The following is a 23,577-nucleotide window of genomic DNA, read 5'->3' as shown; positions in this document are numbered from 1 at the left end:
CTCTCTTCATCTCTGTAAAAAAATCAATAAAATATATTTTAAAAAATAAAAAAATACAACACTTTCAGTGAACTCCATTTGCAGTTTTTAAAAAAATTGAAACAAACCTCGTTCCAAGTCCCAACTTTTAATGTTTTTAAATAACAGTTTTTAAATTAAACACACATGTACACAAGTATAACATTTCTGATTGTAAAAGTAATGTGTGTTCACTATAGAAAGTTTAGAAAACACAGAAATTTCTACTTGCTTTCCTTTGTTATATATTACTATAGACACTTGAATACCTTAGACAAGGTTGGCAATTTTTTTTCTGTAAAGGGCCAGATAGTGAAAACTCCAGAATTGATAGCCTCTAAAGAATCTGTTGCAACTATTAAAATATGCTGTTTCTACTGAGATGACCGCAGCCTTTTTCTTCACTAGTCTATCAATATGGTGAATCAGACTGACTAATTTTCAAATGCCACAACAGAAAGCAGCCACAGACAAAATGTAAATGAATGGATGTAGCTGTATGTCAATAAAACTATTTGCAAAAACAAGGGGTGGGCTGGATTTGGCCCCAGAGCTGTAGTTTGTCAAGCCTTGCTTTAGACTACTCTGCTAGTTTTATGACTTAAGTACTTACCAAATGAAATAAACTAGTATGCATGATGTTCCAGGTACTGTGCTAAAAACCATATACGGAAAGATATTATCTGAGCTTACAGGCTAATAGGAAAAAACATTTAGTATGTTCAAATATAGGGTGGGAAACAGAGGAGAAAAACTAATAAGGTCTCTCAGAAGGAATCATGGAAACCTCCTAAGAAGAGAAGAAAGCACCAGACCTGAGTCCTGCAGGACTTGGTTTTCATGCGTTTTTAAATGACAGAATCAGTTGTACGGCACGTCATGTATAGGCACAAGCTTACCTTGGAATAAGAAAGTGCTATTTGCTGAAACACAGCATCATCAGGTGATTTACTGTATGTTGCAAACCCTTGATCATCATCATCAAAAGGGTAGTTAACCACCAAAGAACCTGCCAAGGAAAAGAGGAAAACGGATCATGTTATCTGTTTCAAGATGAATCATTAACATAAAGTAAGCTTTTCACAATACTGCCAGAGACAGTGAGCCAACACAATTTTCCAAGGCTAATTTCTTGAACAGAAATGAAAAAGTTGCTCATTTCCTCAACAGAAAATCAAAGTAATAAGTAAAATATTAAATAGCTTGCATGACACTTAAAAAGCTTTCCTTAACTGGATAGGTATTAGGAATTCACCTCAACTTACAGGCATAATTTACATGTCAGAGCTGAAACCAGAATTATACAGGCTTAAACAACCTTATTTTTATAATATTTAGAATCAGAAAAATTCAGCAAAATTTGATTATTTTCTCAGTAAAATTCAGACATTTATAAGGCCCTGAAATTTTAAAATGAGGAACCCTTGGCTCCTTTCCTCAGCTGCCGGGTAAGGTACTGGTCCTTCTGAGGAAGCTAAAGCTGCACTGGTGTGAGGCCCTCACTTCATCAGGCTGCCAGCCAGCACTTGCCCAGCACACACCCGGACCATGGCCTCCTCCTAGGAGCTCGCCTGCATCTACTCAGCCCTCGGCCCTCATCCTACAGGAGGACGAGGTGACAGTCATGGAGGATAAGATCAATGTACTCACTAAAGCAGCCAGTGTAAACGTTGACCTTTCTGGCCAGGCTTGTTTGCAAAGGCTTGGCCATCATCCACGCCGGAAGCCTCGTCTAATCTAGGGCTGGTGGACTGTCTCAGCTGCTGGTGCTGCCCCAGCAGGAAGGCTGCCCCTCCACCCCTGCTGCCCAGTTGAGGAGAAGAAAGCGGAGGCAAAGAAAGAAGAATCTGAGGAGTCTTATTATAACATGGGCTTTCGTCTTTTTAATTAAACCTCTTTTGTGACATGCTCAATGAAAAGCGGAACTCTGGGGTGGGGTGGAAGGACCCTTCATGTCCAATTAATCCTCCCATCTCATTTTGCAGCCGTGGAGTCTAAAACAGAGAGGTTAAATGAATTGCGAATAGAGATCAGAGCCATCCCAGACCTCCACTCAGAAAAAAATGGTAAAAATGCCCAGCTGGTGTGGCTTAGTGGTTACTGACCCATGAACCAAAAGATCACTGGTTCGATTCCCAATCAGGGCACATGCTTGGGTTGCAGGCTCGATTCCCAGTAAGGGGCATGCAGGAGGTAGCTGATCAATGTAGCTCTCATCAATGTCTCTCTCTATCCCTCTCCCTTCCTCTCTTTAAAAACAATAACAAATATTTTTAAAAATCTTATCCTTAAATTAAAAATTAGTCAACTGGAGTTATATCATGTGACTCTCCATGACCTAAGGTAAAGAAAGAGATGCATTAAGACATGTGTAAGGGATATCAATTCTCTTCCTGCTCCCTGCAGGGCATAAAGCAGGGTGCTTGTCAAACAAGAGCCCAGCGCTACACATGCCCGCCCCCACCATAGAGTGGAATACTTTATTTTCCATTTAGTCGCGTTGTTTTCTTTTTTTTTTTTTCTTTTTTTTTTTAAATCAATCTTTATTGTTCATATTATTACAAAGGTTCCTCTTTTCTTCCCCCCTCCACCAGGTTCCCACCCCACCCTCTGCCCCCTCCCCATCCCCCATTGTCCTCATCCATAGGTGCACAGTTTATGTTCAGTCTCTTCCTCCCTCCCTTTCCCCGATAGTAAATCCCTTTTCAGATAGTAAATCTGTTACTTAGCATTTTCTCATATCAATAATACTTCCACATGCCCAATGATACACTTCACACAAAAGACATTTCCAAATAGGTCAACCAGCCTCATCCAGGCCCCACCCAAGGCACTCACAGATCAGCACCCCAGCGCTATACTAACTCAACACATCCAGATCTAAGCCTTCATCACTTGATTCAGCAGACCCTCAAGTTCCCGCAAAAGTTTCCAGCCATGTCTGAGAGGCAGCTGTGGGCAGATACAGGCGAGGAGCGAGCTGTTTCGGGCCTGGCTGCTCCGGGCCTGGCCTCTGTTGCTCTGGTTCGTTCCACAACCAGCTGCTCTGGGTCTGGTCACTGCCGCTCCCGACCTAGTTGCTCTGGACTTGGCTGTTGCTGCTACAGGCCTGGCCGCACCCGACCCGGCTGCTCTGGGACCGGTTGCTCCGGTCCCGGCCGCTCCGGGCCTGGCCGCTCCCAGCCTGACAGCCGCTGCTCCGGATCTGGCCGCTCCCAGCCTGGCAGCCGCTGCTCCGGGCCTGGACGCTCCCAGCCTGGCAGCCGCTGCTCCGGGCCTGGCCGCACCAGACCCGGCTGCTCCGGGCCTGGCCGCTCCCAGCCTGGCAGCTGCTGCTCCTGGCCTGGCCGCACCAGACCCGGCTGCTCCGGGCCTGGCCGCTCCCAGCCTGGCAGCCGCTGCTCCGGGCCTGGCCACACCAGACCCGGCTGCTCCGGGCCTGGCCGCTCCCAGCCTGGCAGCCGCTGCTCCAGGCCTGGCCGCACCAGACCCGGCTGCTCCGGGCCTGGCCGCTCCCAGCCTGGCAGCCGCTGCTCCGGGCCTGGCCGCACCAGACCCGGCTGCTCCGGGCCTGGCCGCTCCCAGCCTGGCAGCTGCTGCTCCGGATCTGGCCGCTCCCAGCCTGGCAGCCGCTGCTCCTGGCCTGGCCGCACCAGACCCGGCTGCTCCGGGCCTGGCCGCTCCCAGCCTGGCAGCCGCTGCTCCGGGCCTGGCCGCACCAGACCCGGCTGCTCCGGGCCTGGCCGCTCCCAGCCTGGCAGCCGCTGCTCCGGGCCTGGCCGCACCAGACCCGGCTGCTCCGGGCCTGGCCGCTCCCAGCCTGGCAGCTGCTGCTCCGGGCCTGGCCGCTCCCAGCCTGGCAGCCGCTGCTCCTGGCCTGGCCGCACCAGACCCGGCTGCTCCGGGCCTGGCCGCTCCCAGCCTGGCAGTCGCTGCTCCGGGCCTGGCCGCACCAGACCCGGCTGCTCCGGGCCTGGCCGCTCCCAGCCTGGTAGCTGTTGCTCTGGGCCTGGCCGCTCCCAGCCTGGCAGCCACTGCTCCGGGCCTGGCCACACCAGACCCGGCTGCTCCGGACCTGGCTGCTCCCAGCCTGGCAGCTGCTGCTCCGGGCCTGGCCGCTCCTAGCCTGGCAGCCGCTGCTCCAGGCCTGGCCACACCAGACCCAGCTGCTCCGGGTCTGGCCACTCCCAGCCTGGCCGCCGCTGCTCCGGGCCTGGCCGCACCCGACCCGGCTGCTCCGAGCCTGGCCGCTCCCAGCCTGGATGCTCCGTGCTTGGCTACTGCTGTTCTGGGCCTAGCTGCTCCCAACCCGGCTGCTCTGGGCCGGGCTTCTCCGGGCCCAGCCACTCCGTGTCTGGGTGTTCCTGGACTGGCCACCCTGGGCTTGGCCGCCTCTGCCTCAGGCCTGGCTGCCACTGCCCCAGGTCTGGCTGCTCCAGTGCTGGCCGTTGATGCTCTTGTTCTGGCTGCTGCTGCTCTGGGGCCTGGCCACTGCTGCTCCAGGCCCAGCTGCCACTGCCTTGTGCCTGGCCACTCTAGGCCTGGTCGCCGCTGTTCCAACATTCTGTCCCTTTTTTCTCTTTTTTTTTTTCTTTTTTTAAAAAAAAAACAAAACGCATTTATGTTGCAATGTTGGCTGGTGCGTTGAGTTCTGACGTAGTCTTTGATTTTTCAAGATCTTCTTTGTATTCTTTCTTAAGTAATTTTACTATCATTTGCTCTCACTTGATTTCTTCACATTGAGAACTTCTTTGGTTTCTTCCTCCTTGTCCTGGGAGCTCAGCAGTTTGGTCTGTGGCACCCCTTTGTTCTCTGCGGGCTCCCGCGCTGCTCCAGCCTGTTGCCGGGGTCGGCGCCGCCCAGGAAGTAGCCCCCGTCCTTGGCTCCGTTGCCAGCGCTCAGCAGTCGAAGGCTCAGGGGCACCCCCCCCACTGGGGGCCCCGTCGCCCGGCTCCTTGCTGGCGCCCGGCTGGCCGGTGTCCGGCAGGGGCTCCTGCTCCTCATGGCGTTCCTCCAGTCTGGAGCTTTCTTTCTTCCTCCCACTAGGGGAGTCCAGGATCAGAGTCAACAGACTGTCCTCTGCGCACAGTGCGCGCGACTCCGGGGGCCCCGCATTTCGCCGTCCCCCGGGATTGTCTCCCCCTGCCGGAGCCTGGGTCCCCAGGGTCTGGCACATAACTTGGGGCTCAGCGCTGCCGGTTCGGGGGTTCAGCCCAGGCTGGGGGTTCTATTTCCTTCCTGCTAGGGAACGCCAGGCAGCACCCAGCCCTCTCCTCCTCTCCGGCTGCGACCTCTCCGCGCGCACGTGCGTGCGAGCGCGCAGCATGTCTCCGTACCTTAGGCTTTTTTTCAGCTCCTCTGATTTTCCTTCTGGTTTTCTCCCTCCTTCCTATTGTAGAGTTTTCAGTCAGTCGACTACCTGTAGCTCTGGGCAATGTCCACTCTACATTTTAGTTGAATTCCCTTGAAATTGTTGTGAGCTGCTGCTGCTAGGTGTATACCCGAGCAGCCATCTTGGATCCTCCTCTGTTCTAGTCGCGTTGTTTTCATCTGCCCATTTATTAGGCTTCTACTAAGCCATTCACTTTTGCCTTTTTCTCTTTTTTACCATGCCACTTCATGAGAATGGGAATGAAGGAACATATTCAACTTGAACTCAGATGAAGTGATTTTTGTTATCACAAAAAGTGATAACATTTATATATTAAAAATATTCTTTAAGAAGCAAATATAAAAGCTGAAACCGGTTTGGCTCAGTGGTAGAGCGTCGGCCTGCGGACTGAAAGGTCCCGGGTTTGATTCTGGTCAGGGGCATGTACTTTGGTTGTGGGCATATCCCCGATGCGGGGTGTGCAAGAGGCAGCTGGTCCATGTTTCTCTCTCATCAATGTTTCTAGCTCTCTATCTCTCTCCCTTCCTCTCTGTACAAAATCAATAAAATATATTAAATTAAAAAAAGAAGCAAATATAAAAAAACAAACTATGCTTACTCTATTCCCACAATAGTTCTAATAAGAACAAGTATACTTCAACACCTCTTCTTAGACAAATTTCTAAAAAAATTTTTTATTGTACCCTGGACCTCTGACGCATACTTAAAAATTCAAAAACATTTTTAAAAAGTCAACATCAACTCCTACTCAATACTATCTTTCAAATGGTTAATTCTTGAAGGTAAAAAAGGTCATAAAAGATTTAAAATGCTTCTATGAAACAGTTTATTTAAAAAAAATAATTAGTATTGACATAAAAAATATGAGCAACAAAGGAAAAAAGAAAAATTTGAGTTCATCATAATTAAGAACTTTTGTGTGTCCAAGGGCATTGTTAAGAATGTAAACAAACAAACAGACAAACCAGCCTATAAAACGGGAGAAAATAATTTCAAATCAGCAATTTTACAAGGTGACAGAACCCACACTATATAAAGAACTATTACAACAAACACACACACACACACACACACACACACACAATCCCAACAGAAAAAAAACAACAATTAAAAATAGGCAAAAGATTTAAACAGATATGGCCAAAAAGTACACAGGAGATGCTTAACATATTTAGTCAATAGGGAAATGCACATCAAAACCATAATGAGAAGCACTGGCAGGTAGAGTGTCATATATGCCATTCATATATGCCAAGGTTGTGGGTTCATTCTCCGGTCAGGACACACACAGGAAGCAACCAATGAATGCATCAATAAGTGGGACAATAAATCAATGTCTGTCTGTCTCTTTCTCTTCCTCTCTTTCTAAAATCAATTTTAAAAAGCCATAACGAGATAGCACTTTTCACCACTATACTGGCTATAATAAAAAAATAATAAAAACAAATATTGGTGAAGATGTAGAGAAACTGAAACTCTTACATATTGCTAGTTAAAAATGTAAAATAATTCAGTTATTGTAGGGGGGAAAGTTTGGCAGTGCCCCATAAAGCTAAACATAAAATTACCCGAAAGAATCAAAAACAGGGATTCAAAAATTGTATGCCAATTTTCACAGCAGTATTATTCATAATACTAAAAGAGTAGAAACAGCCTAAATATCCATCAACAGAGAAACAGATAAAGAAATTGTGGAAGACAGGGGAGGGGGATGGTAAGGGAAGAACTTACATGCATGCAAATAAGCATAACCAACGGACACAAACACCAGGGGGTGAGGGCATGAGTGGGGGTGTGTGCGGGGGCAATGGGGGGATAAGGACACATATGTAATACCTTAATCAATGAAGAAAAAATACTAAAAAATATTAAAATTAAACACATGGACAAAAACAAAATTGTGACATATGCATACAATAGGACATTATTCAGTCATAAAAAGGAATGAAGTACTAATACATGCTACAATATAAATGAACCTTGAAAACATCATGCTAAATTAAAGAGGATAGACAAAAAAGGTCACATATATGATTCCATTTCTATTAAATAACCAAAATAGGCAAGTCCACAGAGACAGAACACAAATTGTTGATTGTCAGGGCTCAGGGGAAGGTGGGAAAATGGAGCAACTGCTTAATGGGTGAGGAAATAAAAACGCTGTGGAACTGGACAAAGATGGTGGTTGCATAAGATTACGAATACACTAAAAACATTAGAGAACAGTTTCACTTGAAAGCGGTTAATTTTATGTGATATAAATTTCACCTCAATAAAAATTAGTAGTATCAAAATTTACAAAAAGGAACTTTACTTTTCTCTATATTCCTCATATCCTTCAAAAACAAAATCCTTTTTAAAATTTCTTTGCCAAAACCCATTTAAAGACTTTAGGATGAGAAAGCAAAATATGTCATGTAAAGAAAACATGTCTACATGATTGAAGATGAATCTCCCAATCTTGTGACTGGCTTTTATCACTTGAAACCATGCCAAGATTTTGATATCACATGTGTAAATTTATAAATTATTTTCACTGGAATGTAACTAGTAATTGTTTTCAGATTTAGCCAATATGACACGTGATGCATTCTGAGATTATTTTTAAAAGCTCAAAATGAAAAAAAATATTTTCTATCAAACTTGTTATAGAATACTTTTTAAAGTTATTTTGCCAAACAACCTGTAACTTCATAATTCTATTTGGGTCTTTGAGAGCCATCCATGAGTACCAAACGTGCAAGTGTTATTTTTTACTACTGGCAAGATTTCAAAGCAATTTTTAGAGAACCTCAATTTACTTCTTAAATCTAAAAATCTTAATTATATACTGTCATTCTAAAATAGAATGGCATTTTAGAATGGCATTAGGTTAAATATGCCATCAAATCTCAGTTGTGATACTACTTCTTCAGATATTCCGCCAAATGTTGATATTACATTTCTTTCCCCTTGCCCTGGTGCTAATACCTTCACTGTTTTAAAAAACAAAAACAGCTTTATTGAGATATAATCCACATACCATACAAATCTTAAGTCAATGTTATTTAGTTTATTCACAGGTTATACAATTTCTATCTAATTACAGAACATTTCATCCCCCCCATCCCCCCAAAATCTGTACCCATTAGCAGTCACTCCATATTCCCTCCCTCCATTATCCACAACCTCTATGGGTTTGCCTATTCTGAATATTTAATAAAAATGTAACCATACAATATATGGTTTCTTGTGATTGGCTTCTATAACTTGGCATGTTTTCACAGTTATCTATGTTGTAGCATGCATCAGTACTTCATTCCTTTTCATGTCCAAATATTTCATTGTAATGGGTTTACCACATTTTATTTATCTACTCATCAGTATATGGACATTGGGGTTGTTGGTCCTTTTTATTACTTTAATAATGCTATTGTGAACATTCATGTACAAGTTTATGTGTAGACATAGTTTTCAATTCTCTTGGATATTGACACTGTCTCTCGTTTATTCATACAATCCTAGTTGGATGTTGTGATCATTTTTAATCTTGATCTCTCATTGTATTCAACTGATCAATTCCTGATGAATGATATGGATGTGTATAAGCTCAGACAATACATGAGAATTAGGTCACTGTGCTGCAGTTAAATATATATTGTAAGTCAGCGTTTTTCAACCGCTGTTCCGCGGCACACTAGTGTGCCGCGAGATGTTGCCTGGTGTGCCGTAGGTGCAGACAAGACAAGAATTTTATAATTTTTCACTATTTTGTTTACTTAATATTTCATAATAAAGTAATTATAAAATATTTTCTTTGTGTTTATTTGATTCCTATTCAAGAGAATTACTTTTTTTTTTAAAATATATTTTATTGATTTTATACAGAGAGGAAGGGAGAGAGATAGAGAGTTAGAAACATCGATGAGAGAGAGTCATCGATCAGCTGCCTCTTGCACACCCCCTTCTGGGGATATGCCCGCAACCAAAGTACATGCCCTTGACCGGAATCGAACCCGGGACCCTTCAGTCCCCAAGCCGACGCTCTATCCATTGAGCCAAACCGGTCCCGGCAAGAATTACTTTATATATAGTAAATATAGGCACAGAGTTAAATTTTTTTAACATTTTCTAATGGTGGTGTGCCTCGTGATTTTTTTCATGAAACAAGTGTGCCTTTGCCCAAAAAAGGTTGAAAAACACTGTAGTAAGTAATGGTAAGACAATGTCAAAATTTAAATTTACATAAAAGTGTTTATTATTCAACTTTAGGGAGAAATAGGACTAAACATTTGAATCTGTTAGTGTTTTAATTTGTATAAATGATAAATGTTATCAAATTCCCAATGAGAGGGGCAAATATAAAACACTTCTGAGGGGTAAATATAAAGCACTTGAAGAACTAAGTGAGAGCGAGATAAAAAAAAGGGAGAAGAGAAGAGAGAGGGAAAAAGAAGAATTGGTGGGGAGGAAAGAGTATGGGAGGAGGGGGGAGAGAGGAAGGGGCAAAACAGGTAGGAAATGGGCTTAAAAGTTATGAAAGGGAACTTCATTATTGTCTGCCATAAAAGCAATAACAGGATACCCATTTTAAGATAGTCTATTAAACATATAAAATTTCACCAGGATTTTCAAATACTCTCATTGAGACTTAATTAGTAGAATATCAAGTTGCTATTACCTCCGTGCAGGTTTGCTGACAGCACAAATGGATAGGCCTTCATCCAGCTCATTACAGCAATGGTTTCTGGTTGGGTTGGATCTGTGATCTGAACAAACTGGTCTGGGAAATTTCGGTTCAAGTCGAAGTTGTTGCTGTTGTTTCTGCCAATTACACTTATTGAATCTCCTATATGATACAAGATTCAAATTTGAGTCATGTTTTACTTACATTTTACACATACTGCTTAGTGTGAACACATCAGGCTTCACTATGACCAATCACACTATAATTAAAATTCTCATCTTTTTTACATTATACATTTAAAAAATTCACCTCTTCCAAATCTTTTGAGCAGAGAAGTAAAACCATTTTCTTTTCACTTATGCCCTCTGGTCATACTTTGAGGGGGAAAACATCCTAGTATATACGTTATAATAAAGTATTGGTCAATTGTCAACAGACATACAATGACATTGTGATCACATGATCACAATGTTGAGTGGGCATGACTGATCCCAGAGGGACTCTGTTGTACTGGTATGCAGGTCACTAAAATAGCATAAAGAAACAGACCACTTCAAAATAAGAAAATTGTGGATCACATGAATGTAATCACAAAAAGGTAAAGTTAGCCAAGGATATAGTTGGAAGTTTAACCTGATGGGGGAGAAAGGGTTACACTTTAAGCTTATTCCATTTTGATATGGGATGGGAGCCCTATTATTGTTGTTACAATGAGAGAGAAAAAAAAGGAAGTGCATAAAGAAGACACACTGGAGGGCTTACTAGTAGTAAGTAGTTCTACCTTTCTCAAGGGAGGAATGTGAAAGGAATTTGTGAAGCTACAAAGGATGAGGTCCTTGGGGAGAGAATTTGAATTATAATATATATATATTAACCTGGTTATTCAGTAGTTGATTCAGTGTTTAGTCAGTGAGAGTAATAAGTCATGTGGCTGCATATTCATATGTGGTACCTACGCTACGCACTGGTACCATTGCTGGAAGGAACCACAGCTTGGGAAAGATGGAGTCTGTAAAGGTGGCCTGTGTGAAGAAGTTGCTTTCCAGGCCCCAGGAGAGATTGGCTAGCCCAGAGGAGGCAAAGAAATGGGAAATTAATAACTTAGCAGATTTAGAACATGCATGGGGAGTAGAACTTGGGACTCAAAAGGTTCCTGAAATAACTAAATGAGAATCAGTCTCAAAATGGAACAATTTGTAAAAATCTTAACTATTTTTAGTAAATAAGAGAAATTATCAAGGTAAAGAACTTCATTAAATATAAACTTGATCACATTATTGTTGAATGAACTGGTCTTATAAGAATACAAAAGCTGGAACCAATTATGAAGAAATTCGAGGAAAACAATTAGTTCAAATTCTCTTCTACCCCCAAATAATCATTATATATAATAAGAGGTGATATGAAAATTGACCCTCATGCCCTTACAAGATGGCTGCCTACGACCAGGCTGGCAGGGGGGTTAATGAGGGACGACCAAACAACTGAACAAGCAGGCTGCTTGGGGTGACCAGGCTGGCAGCGGGGAGCTGTTGGGTGCAACCAGGCCAGCAGGGGGGCCAGTAGGGGTAACCAGGCAGCATGGGGGCAGTCAGGAGTGACCAGGTCGGCAGGGAAGGGGCGATCAGGCTGGCATGCAGAGGCAGTGAGGGGCAATCAGGACGGCAGGGAGGGGCAGTTAGGGTCAACCAGGCAGGCAGGCAGGTGAGTAATTAGGAGCCAGCAGTCCAGGACTGTAAGAGGGATATCCGACTGCTGGTTTCGGGCCTAAACTGGCAGTCAGACATCCCCCAAGGGGTCCTGGATTGGAGAGGGTATAGGCTGGGCTGAAGGGACACCCCCCGCACCAGCCGCCCCATGCACAAATTTCATGCACCGGGCTTCTAGTACCATACAGTAACAAAAAAAGATTAAACATTAATAAACAGCTATTCTTTACCTTCCTGAGCCTTTTCATACCCATCAGGATTCATGGATGGCATCAGGTGAATTCTAGTGCTACGAACCAAATCTGTAACTTCAGGGTCTGTTCCAAAGTTCTTACAAAGGTATTCAATAAGGTTCAATAGCAGTTCTCGTCCCACCACTTCATTTCCATGCATATTTCCAATGTACTTAAATTCTGGTTCACCTGAAAACAAAGTAATTATGTAGAAGACTTTTTCCCTTTCCATTTATTATGAACTCTCTTTACTTTCCCCCCAACATATGCAAAGACACTGAGCCAAAAATTTAAGAAAAGATATCTTTCAATCAAAGAAGCAGGGAAAAGCATCTTATAAAGCAGCTTCTTTACTAATACATATGTCTAAGCAGACTCAAAGCATGTATATATGCTATATACTATGAAAATAAAAATACCATTAACAGAAAGAATATAATTTATGCAGTATGTAAAATATTGTATCTAATAGGGGTTATTAAATGAATTTTCTTCTTTTCTGGCAAGATTGGTTACATTTCTTTGTTCCAGTTACACATACCATAAGTGACCTTTCAGACAAAATATAGCAATATTATAGTATATAGATTTGAGAGGCACTACTAAAATTATATGTAAGACCACACTACCTACCTGGTTCATGAATACCGGGATTATCAGATATCTCCATTACATAAAGTTCTCTTGACTCTACTGATTTTCCCAATGAATAGAGCCGGGTGATGTTGGGATATTCATTAGCAAACCTTCTCAAGAAGATTTCCATATCAGGGAAATGGTGGTGGCGGAAGTCCTTTGGCTGAATTGGCTGGTGGGAGGATTGTGTTCCAGGAGAAAGATTAAGTACAGCAACTGTGCTCGCAGTTACTACAGCCTCCGTTGTGTCAAGGATTTCTGAGATCACAGTTGGCCTCAGGGAAAAATTCACCTTTGTAGCTGGTCCTTCTTTCACTATTACATTATTAATAGTCAGTGGCATATACCTAAAAAAAAATATTTGAAAAAGTAGATGGCTTGGAGTTAAAGTAAAACACACACTGCTTTAACATTATAAAAGCATACTACTCACCATACTCTAGCACTTAGTGGTCTGCCAAAACTCAACTAAATAAACATAAATGTGTAAATTCAAGACCTTTAGGATATTATCACAGACTCCCCAATTATGTCTTTAAAGAACTATTTCTCTTACCATCTTCCAGGTTCCACAGATTAGGCTTGCAAGAAAGCACTTTCAAAGGACAGAATTGAAAGATGGAGTTCATTAATCTACTGTCACCATTGCTATCATACTCAAAGAAGAGATAAATTATCCAATTCTTTGCAGTGCCTTATTAAACTGACATTCCAACTATTCCAAATAGGAAAGTTAAAAATTAAATTAAAGATTATTAATTTAATCCTTAGCAAACTGATCTTACAGAAAGGTTTCCAGGGAAGGTGAGAAACTATTAATTTCATATATTGGAAAGATAGTGATAAAGACAGCTCTCAAAATGTCTTTCACAAAGCTCAGAGCTTCTGATACTCTGGTATTCAATTGCCTTAAACTTTAAGGCTTAAAGCAATGCTTTACACAGCTGACCATCTTTTCAAGCTTTTAAAACTGTCCTTCCCCTCAATTTTACAATTATGCCTCCTATCCAGTTGTACTATTAGACTATGTGACAAAAGACTCCACAACAGTATTTTCTCATTATAAAAGGAGGAGAATCAGAAAATAAGGAAAAGATAAAAGCCAGATACAATAAATAGTATTTCCTAGACTATATTTCTGTCTTAGATGTAAACAAAGGTTTGGTGTTTAGAGTATAATTTAAATTCTTACCCAATTAAAACTGCTGTAATGTTGTAAGTCCCAGGAACAAGTAATCTGTGGAAATCACCAAATCTGCCCGTTGTGATATTATGATTAATACCAGCTACTGAGATGGTTGCATTTTCTAAGCCAGATCCTGATACTGAGTCTTTAACAAATCCTGTAACTCCAATGTGGACCTAAAAAAACAAGAATCAAAGCAGACTGCTCAGAGGCAATCAATTTGGAAGGTAAGAGAATAATATAACCTTTTTGTGTTGATAAAGAATTCCTAAAAAAATAAGGCAACTCTATCTCCCTGAAATATTTTATTCAATCCCTCCAAGTTAAATAAACTACAGACAAAAATATTAAACCTTGAACTTAAGTTATATGTGTCAGAAATCTAAAATGTCAAAAATCTTAAAAATCTGAAAATTGGTAATGTGCTTTTGAAATTTCCTCTCCTCAAAGCTAGACTTCCAATTTTTGCAACAAAGCATAAGACTCAGGGGTCCTCAAACTTTTTAAAGTGGGGGCCAGATCATGGTCCCTCAGAGAGCTGGAGGGCCGGACTATATGAACTACTAATTCCTACTGTAACACCTTGGCTGCGCTCACTGCAAAAAAAACCTGGCGGGCAGGATCAGACTCCCCTGGGGGCTGCATGTGGCCCGCGGGCCGTAGTTTGAAGACCCCTGGCATAAGTGATAATTTCTGTTAGATCCAATAGTGTATTAGCCTGTCTGATGCTTAAATTAAATTTATGTTCATAGTGCATATAGTGGTAAAGGTCCTCTAGCAAGTATAATCACATGACATTATAAGAACATGGTAGTACAAATTTGACTATTATTTCAGTTTACCAAAGCATTCTAAGACAGTTAAAGAAAACTCACAGGAGGAAAAGAGCTGGGGGAGAGGGCAAGGAGGTACAACTAGAATATGTTCTAATAGAGTCTAACATACTTTTTAAAGATAATCTACAATTTTAAATAATAAAAACAGATGAAGGCTATCTAATAGATTGTTATTCATATGCAACTGAATTCCCCCCTTACTCATTCCATTATTTCCATACCCCAACCTTTCAAACCTTCCAATCACTATTTTTACCTTTTCAATCAATGTGATCAAAGACTCACGATTGTTCTCCCATTCTTGTTGAAGCTGAGAAGCAGGTGGGTACTTGCAACAAGACAGTTCCAATGTGATCTCAAAACAGTTGGCCCATATGTAATTATAATCTTGCATACCACCTGTAACAAGAAGGAAAAGGTAAGCTTACTCTCAGGATTCTACTCTCACGAAGACCAAAGAAGTTAAATCTGCCATCTCTGCATCTATACATTTTCTTTTCATTAAATTATTTGAAACTGGAGACAGTTCTTGAATTACTGAGGAGACTAAGAAGGAAGGTTAAAGGCATATACATTGAAGATGAATATATATAAAGGAAGTATATCTGACTGATAGGATAAACAGTTCTGAAGAGTATGAACACATCAGTTAATAACAATAGCAATAATGATAACTTCACATGTCAGACATATTTTATAAGCTTTATGTGTATTAACGTTTCATCTTTACAACTATAAGAAGTAGTTATTACTGTTTCACCCATTTTACAGATGTGAGGCACAGAGAGGTTAAGATTTTTGACAGAACAGAAAGGATGTTATTTGAAAGTTGTCAAGGACATTTATGCCAAAGCATTATTAAGTGCCTACTATTCTAACTATAGTTCCCTTTATCAAGTTGGCACAAGAAAAAAAAAAAAGGCTGTATATAAAGTGGGGCAGCTACACACATTGGGGGGAAAAAAACAAAAGACTTAACAAACCCTTTCAAAATGTGTTTAATGGAAGCAAAAAGGGGAATAAGCACCCACAGTCAGCCACCTCCACCATCTCTACATCTTTGTAAGCCCACACCTTCATTCCGTAGAAAGCCTATTGTATTACCTTATCGTTCCTGAGTTTGATTCCCACCCAGGTTGGGGTTTATGCAGGAGGCAACTGATTGATATTTCTCTTTCTCTCTTCCCTTGCACCCCACCCACCTTCCTATCTCTCTCAAAATCAATAAAAGCGTATCCTTGGGTGAAGATTAAAAAATCATTTGATTTTTTACAATAGACTTTATTTAGGGCAGTTTTAGGTTCACAGAAAAACTGAGGTGGAAGGTACAAAAATTTCTCCTATACTCCCTGCTCCCACACATGCATAGTCTCCACTACCCACCCCCACCCCACCAGAAGGCGCATTTGTTACAACTGATAAACCTACACCAATACATCATTACTATATTAGGGTTCACTCTTGTTGGGCAAATGTATAATGCCACATTTTCCATGTATTCTGGGAAGAGAAAGTCTATTGATATCTCCACATAGATGCATTATAGTATCACAGAGAGTAGTTTCACTGTCCTAAAAATCCTCCGTGCTCTGCCTATTCATCCCTTTCTCCCCACTAACCCTTGCCAACCACTGATCTTTTTACTATCTCCATATGGTTTTGCCATTTTCAGAATGTCATATAGCTGGAATCACTCTATGTAGCCTTTTCACTTTTGTTTCTTTCATTTAGTAATAGGTATTTAAGGTTTCTCCATGTCTTTTTATAGCTTAATCGCTCATGTCTCTTAGCGTTGAATAATATGCCATTGTTTGGATGCACCAGTTTATTTATTCACTCACAGAAAGACATCCTGGTTGGTTCCACGTTTTGGTAATTAGGAATAAAGTTGCTATAAACATCTGTATGCAGGCTTTTGTGTGGATATGTTTTCAACTCCTTTGGGTAAATAAAATCCAAGGAACTCAATTTGAATGTATTAAATTTGAGGTGCCCATTATGCATCTATGTGAGATATCAAATAGACGTTCTCTTTCCAGAATATATGCAAGTTTATAACCACCACAGCTCTGTAACCTTTTTTTTTTCCTTATAAAAAAAAGGTTACATCCTTGGGCCTTCTCTTTTTCTAGTTACTAGTATCTTGTACTCACTTTGCGTCTCACAGGAAACCAGTGAGATGCTGAGTTTCATATCCCTATCCAGTCATATTTAATAATTAAGTGATGCTAGTCACTTTTAGTCATAGTTGACCTATAATTATCTTTGCTAACTTTCACTTGTATGTATACATATGGACATATGCATGCTTATGTACATATTTATTAATCTTTTTCAATTTTTATAACATATGGACGTATGCATGCTTATGTACATATTTATTAATCTTTTCCAATTTTATTATAATATTAATCACAGTACAATGGTCACTATGTATAAGACATTATACTAAGATTATAGAGATTTATAAATAAGAAACATACTTTCATTCAGAGTTTAGAGTCTTAATGAGGAAGCAGAACACATAAAAATAACAATTTCAGAGCAATGCAAGTGAACTAATCTAAGTTTTTTGCATAGGTAAAACTTAATTGCTGTGATAAATTGCAAAAATGGTCAAACTCACATTTCCTAAAATTATGCCTGAAGCAGTGAAGTAGACTATTTATAACACTATAATTCTGCCATTCTTTTATCTGTCCCTTAATTGTTTAACTTCAGTAGCAATTTAAAAAATAATAGCTAAGAGCAAGAAGAAGACTACATTTACAGTAATAGTGTTATATAGTCAGCTTTCTAGAGTAACTTCAATAGGACTATAACTAGCCAGCTCCAATTCAATGACTCACACAAATATATTCTCAGTATAGGGGGCAGGGAAGTTTTTTGTTTTTTTTTTCTTTCAATTTTGAAAATGGATTTTAATAAGCATTGCTTTTTTAATTAAAATATTATATGTGTACATACCTTACCAATCCCCACTCCCCCCATTCCCAAACATGCCCTCCCCTCCCCATAGTTTTTCCTCCATTGGTTATGCTTAAATGCATGCACACAAGTCCTTCAGTTGATAGAAGTTTGTTTTTTAATGTAGTTTCCAAAGGAGGAAATTACATTCAGTAGTCATTAGTCCCAAAGATCACACCGTTTTCCAAAGTGGCTATTTCACGTTCCCACCAGCATTGTATGACTGTTCCAGTTGCTCTGCGACTCACCTAAGATGGTCAAACAACTGCTCAGCTCTTTCAATTTTAAGTATACCAGTGGGCGTGTAGTGGTATCTCATTGTGGTTTTAACTTGTAATCCCGTTAACTAATGATACTGTACATCCTCTCGTGGGTTTATCATATATTTTGGAAGACCTTGGAAACCACAGACCATAGGGAGATTATAGAGAGCAGGGGGCTCAAAAAAGGGATTCCATAACGTTTTCTATGAGCTCATGGGCTCAATCCTGAAATGTACATGTGGGTCTGACTCTAAACAGCACAACCAAAGCACTAAAGTACAGACCACTGCCCATGCCCCACTGCCCTGGTCGCTGGGTGTTACACACACAGGCAGATCTGAAAAGGCAGTGCAAAGGCTTTGAAAACTGAGCTGATACTAGAATCACAGCCCCCAGAAGGTGAATCAAAACTTGCAAAACCTAACTGGACCATTCACTGCTGGGACAAATCAACAAAAAATTACTATTTTTGTAATACTTAAACCAGGCTCAGATATTGTAAGATTCACAATGTCCAGGATATGATCCAAAATTATTTGGCATTCAAAGAACCATGAACATGTCAACAACTCACAAGGAAAAAATAATAGATACCAACCCCAAGATGACGCAAATGTCGGAATTATCAGACTAACCTTAAAGCAATTATAATAGGCATGCTCTTAGGAAGAGTAAACATTCTTTTTTTTTTTCCCTTTCTTTCTTTTTTCTTTTTTTAAATTCTCACCTTAGGTATTTTTCCATTGATTTTTGGAGAGAGTGGAAGAGAGAGGAAGTGACAGGGAGAAATACTGATGTTTGAGAAACACATCAATTGGTTGTCTCCTGCACAAGCCCTGACCAGGGCCCAGTCTGGGGAGGAGCCTGCAACCCAGGTATGTGCCCTTGACCAAAATGCAACTCAGGATTCTTCAGTCCACAAGCCAGTGCTCTAGCCACTGAGCAAAACCAGCTAGAGCGAAGAGTAAACATTCTTGAAATTTGTTACTAAAACAAATAAAACAGAAGGCATAAAAAAAGAACAAAATAGAAATTTCATTTTTGTTCTTTATTTTGTTTTCTCCATAACATTTATCCCCCATATACTCTCTTCCACCTCCATCTATCCCATTTCCCCTTGAAATCACAACTACAATAACCAAAATTTTAAAATTTACTAGATAAGTTCAATAGAGGAATGAAAATGACCAGGGGAGTTAACTTGAAGATGGATAAGTAGAAATTACCCAATTAGAACAACAAAGAAAAAGAAATTAAAAATAAAACAAAAGAAAGTTTTAGGGATAACACCAAAGGTCTAACATTCTTGTCATTAATCTTGGAAGGAGAGAAAAAAATGTGACATGGCGAAAAAAATGTTGAAGAAATAATGGCAGGAAACTCCCCAAATTTGGCAAAAGACATAAACTTACATTTCAAAGAACTCTGAAAATCCCAAACAGGATTAACTCAAAGAAATTTATGCCTAGATACCTTACAATCAAACCATGAAAACTAAATATAAAGGGAAATTTTTTTTTTTAAAGTAGAGAACTACAATTCAAATGATGGTGAATTTCTCATCAGAGGTCCTGGAGGCCAGAAGGTACAAAATGTTCTTTATAAAAAAGAAAAGTAAAGAAAAATAATCAAAATCATCAAGCCAGAACCCAGAGTTTTATATTCAGTGAAAATATCCTTCAGAGAATTCAGGCAAAAAGACATTTGCAGTGAAGGAAAACAACAAGAATCTGCCCCAAGCAGACTTGCTTTAAACGAAATGCTAAAGAACGTTCTTCAGGCAGAAGAGAAATGATAGCAGAGGAAAACTTGGAACTTCAATGATAAAGAAAACAAATGGTAGCCCCAGACAGGTGGCTCAGTTGATTAGATCATCATCTATACAAGTAAAGATCTCGAGTTTGATTCCCACCCAGATTGGGGGTTGTTTCTAGTTAGGGTGTATGCAGGAGGCAACTGATTGATATTTCTCTTTCTCTTTCTCCCCCCTCCCCCCCCCACCTTCCTTTCTCTATCAAAATTAAAGCATAACCCTGGGTGAAGATTAAAAAAAGAGAAAACTGTTGATTTAGACTATATCCTATTTTCAGAGGGGGAGTTGACAAAAAAAATGTATGTATATATAAAAGGTATAAAATTTGCTTTTAAATCTTCCTACTTATCCCAAGTTTTCTATGCTCAGATAAATTAAATGCAATGTATAGGGCAGTGGTTGGCAAACTGCGGCTCACGAGCCACATGCTGCTCGCGAGCCGTAGTTTGCCGCTCTGTTGACTAATGAGTTTGCCAATCACTGTACTAGGAAAAGTATAATGCTTTCGGTTTTGTTTTTTGTTTTTGTTTTTTAATATATTTTATTGATTTTGTACAGAGAGGAAGGGAGAGAGATAGAGAGTTAGAAACATCGATGAGAGAGTCATCAATCAGCTGCCTCTTGCACACCCCCTACTGGGGATATGCCCGCAACCAAGGTACATGCCCTTGATCAGAATCGAACCCGGGACCTTTCAGTCCCCAAGCTGACGCTCTATCCATTGAGCCAAACTGGTTTCGGCTGCTTTCGTTTTTTAATCAAAGTCAAAGAACAAGGCTAAAAGTTATTAACCATTAGGAATCTGTCCAATACTACAACAAATTGTGATCAATACTAATTGTTTATCTGATTAAAGTATCTACTCATACCCAGTCAACTGTTTCAATCAATTTGTCTCACAATTAGTCTCCACATGCTTTAAGACACCCAATTCCTCTTTATAATGGGAAGCAGTCCCCATTACTGTTATTACAGAGAGATCTAGTGTTTGGGGGGAGGAGTGTGGGGGAATGGGTAGCCCTTAAAGACATTCAACCCTTCATTCAAAGTTGGGGCACTAATGATTCACACTCATGTTTCAAACAGAAAGCCAATTGAAAAAGTATAGTCAACACTTCAGTGTTAAGATAAACACAGCAAGTTTTTTGTTTTTTTTAACTTGCCTCAGTAGGCCAACTATAATGTATCAAACTGTATTACACAAGAATCGTATAAATCTTTTAGAGAAAAAAAAAAACTGCAATGTATTTTTTTTTTCATTAGAAGAAGCACTTTAGAATGCAGAAATATAGCTAGGCCATTTCCACTCTAAATTTGAAGCTTATTGTTATTTCTTAAATAAAACTACTTTAACGGATAGTGAGAAGTTCTCACAACTTTGTGTTTTGTGAATAATTTATTTATGGATATTGAGTTATTAAGTGATGGTTTTGTAATCTTTAAGATATTTTTAAAAGCTAATTAGCATGATCATAAAAATTGTTAAGTGTAACATCTGGGTCAAATAGATGGAAAAAAACAAAGGTTGCCATTGAAAAAAAATCCCCCATATTCTTGATCTTTAAATACAACTTCATTTGACCAACTCTTAACTGAATTTGGTCTTTGTATTGAGAAACTTATCTTATGAAAATCTACTTCCTTCACCACTCCCGCTGAATATATATTTGCTAGTGATATGATTCTATAAAGTTAAACTAAGTTACCGTCTTGCATCTGTTTGCAGTTTTACCTAACTAAGTCAACAGTCACACACAGCTCTTGGAACAGAATTTTCCTTTTTTTTACTAAAAAAAAAAAAAAGTCTCTTCCAGCTCTACCACCTGAGTCAAATTAAAAAAAAAAAGGGGGGGGGGGAAAGAGGGGTAAGCATAGCTAATTTTAGACATCAGATCTGAAGATTTAGGGGCCAAATCCTAAAATCCTTTTTAGTGTTTAGTTCTCAATCTTTCATGTAAGTCTTAGTTTCGTGTAAGTTTTAGGATCACATTACCAAATACACAACTGTACTGCTCCTAGAGGTCAAATATTATATTAGGCTATATTTCAGTTTATTAAAGGAAATATTCTGTTTGAGTATTGTTTTACCTTTTGTTTTCCTTTTAAATTAGGTGGCACTCAGATTAAAAAAAAAAAAAAAAAAAAAGGAAGAATGAGATCCAATCAGCTCTTTAATGTATAAGATCAGACAAGACCAAATGCATTTTATTAATGCACATTTGTTTATCAATAGTATTCTTAAAACATGAACAACCAGCTGAGAATATCTGAACTATCACCATTCTTTTTAAAAAAAAAAATATTTTATTGCTTTTAGAGAGAGAGAATGGGAGAGGAAGAGAGAGACATAATCATTGATGTGAGAGGGAAACATCAATAGGCTGCCTCCTGCACAGCCCCCATTAGAAACTGAGACTGAGACCCAAGCATGTGCCTGACTGAGAATTGAACAGAAAACACTTCAGGGTACAGGACAACATTCAATCAACTGAGCCACACCAGCCAGGGCTGAACTATCAGCTCGCTCTCGCGCGCTCGCGCTCTCTCTCTCTCTCTCTCTCTCTCTCTCTCTCTCTCTCTCTCTCTCCATCAGCATTCTTTAAAGAAAACATTCCAGTATGAAATGCCAGAAGTGCGTTCACTTTGGAGGTAAAAAAGCACCCATTTGTGTGTGTGTGTGTGTGTGTGTGTAAGTGCATATATGTGTGTGGATATATACATACATTCATATATATACAGTCTTAGATAGATATACAGTCATGTGCTACTTAATGATGAGTATACATTCTGAGAGATGTGTTGTTAGGTGATTTATTGTACAAACATCATAGGGTGTACTTACACAAACCTAGACGGTCTGGCCTGCTACACACCTAGGCTATGTGGCACAGCCTATTGGTCCTATGCTAAAAACCTGTACATCATGTTACAATACAAAACAGCACGAGATTAAATCAAACACAAGAGAAAATGATGCAATCAAGAAACTTAGCAAACACCAGATGTATGAGGCTGCTGGTGTTTTACAGGGCATACTGTTTTACAGCAAACTTTTCCTTTATAAGTAGAAAGAGTAAACTCTAAAATAATGTTAAAAAGGTAAAAACCTCAGTTGCTCAAACTTAATTCATTCCGAAAGGCTGTTCGAAAAGCGATTTGTCAGAAAACGGAATCATTTTTTCTCATTAGAAATAATGCAAATGGAATTAATCCTTTCCAACCCCCCAAATGATTCCCTGTTTTAACCTTTCTTATATACACTACATGTCTAATGCATGTCTAATCTAAAAAAGGACATAAAATGTAAATGAAAATTTAATAAAAAGGAAGTGTATAATAGAAAAAATGAAAATGTATATACACATTAGAACTTACCTTTAATGTTGAGAACTATTGATGATTGAATATGGAGAAGAGGAAAGAAGGGATGGAGGGGTAGAGGGGTGGAGGGATGTTACTGTTTGGAAGGGGAATCCCCTTCCAGAAACAAAAAAGTCAGGTAGCTGTTGTTCTGGGTTCTTTCTTACTTTTGTGTCTTTGCTCCACTAGAACTTGCTTCGGGCTCCCTGGGTCTCTGTCTCACTAAAAACCTATCCAATGACTTTTTTGTTTTTGTCTGCGTTTTAACACCTGTCTAAAGTGAAGCACTGCATTGTCATTGAACAAGTTTATCACCTGGTTTGCTACTTTTTTTGGTCAGGGTGATATTTCTCAATAATTACTCACAGCACAATTTCTCGATATGTTAACAATGTGAGGTTTAGCGGTAAACTGACTCAAACTCATGCATTCTCATATGCAAAACATATGACTAATCATACAGGTATCAGCATGACAAGGTTGTCTGATTGAGAACCA

General features: G+C 40.0%; 1 protein-coding gene across 2 annotated transcripts in view; it reads right to left on the bottom strand.

Moving 5' to 3' along the window:
- The window catches only part of CPD (carboxypeptidase D), a 61,054-nt gene that overhangs the window by 23,752 nt on the left and 13,725 nt on the right, over positions 1-23,577 (bottom strand). For both annotated transcript variants that reach the window (XM_084862834.1, XM_084862835.1), the window contains exons 3-8: positions 14,933-15,075; positions 13,847-14,016; positions 12,652-13,001; positions 12,016-12,207; positions 10,071-10,238; positions 918-1,027 (exon numbers count right to left, since the gene is read on the bottom strand). In XM_084862834.1, the coding sequence (XP_084718960.1) occupies positions 918-1,027; positions 10,071-10,238; positions 12,016-12,207; positions 12,652-13,001; positions 13,847-14,016; positions 14,933-15,075 (1,133 nt within the window). The remainder of the gene's footprint in view (positions 1-917; positions 1,028-10,070; positions 10,239-12,015; positions 12,208-12,651; positions 13,002-13,846; positions 14,017-14,932; positions 15,076-23,577) is intronic.

This window comes from Pipistrellus hanaki (genome assembly GCF_964339955.1).
Source record: "Pipistrellus hanaki genome assembly, chromosome: 16".
In the NCBI taxonomy this organism is placed as follows: Eukaryota; Metazoa; Chordata; class Mammalia; order Chiroptera; family Vespertilionidae; genus Pipistrellus; species Pipistrellus hanaki.
The sequence above is the reverse complement of the archived record's forward strand: the minus strand, read 5'-3'. Positions and strand labels throughout refer to the sequence as shown.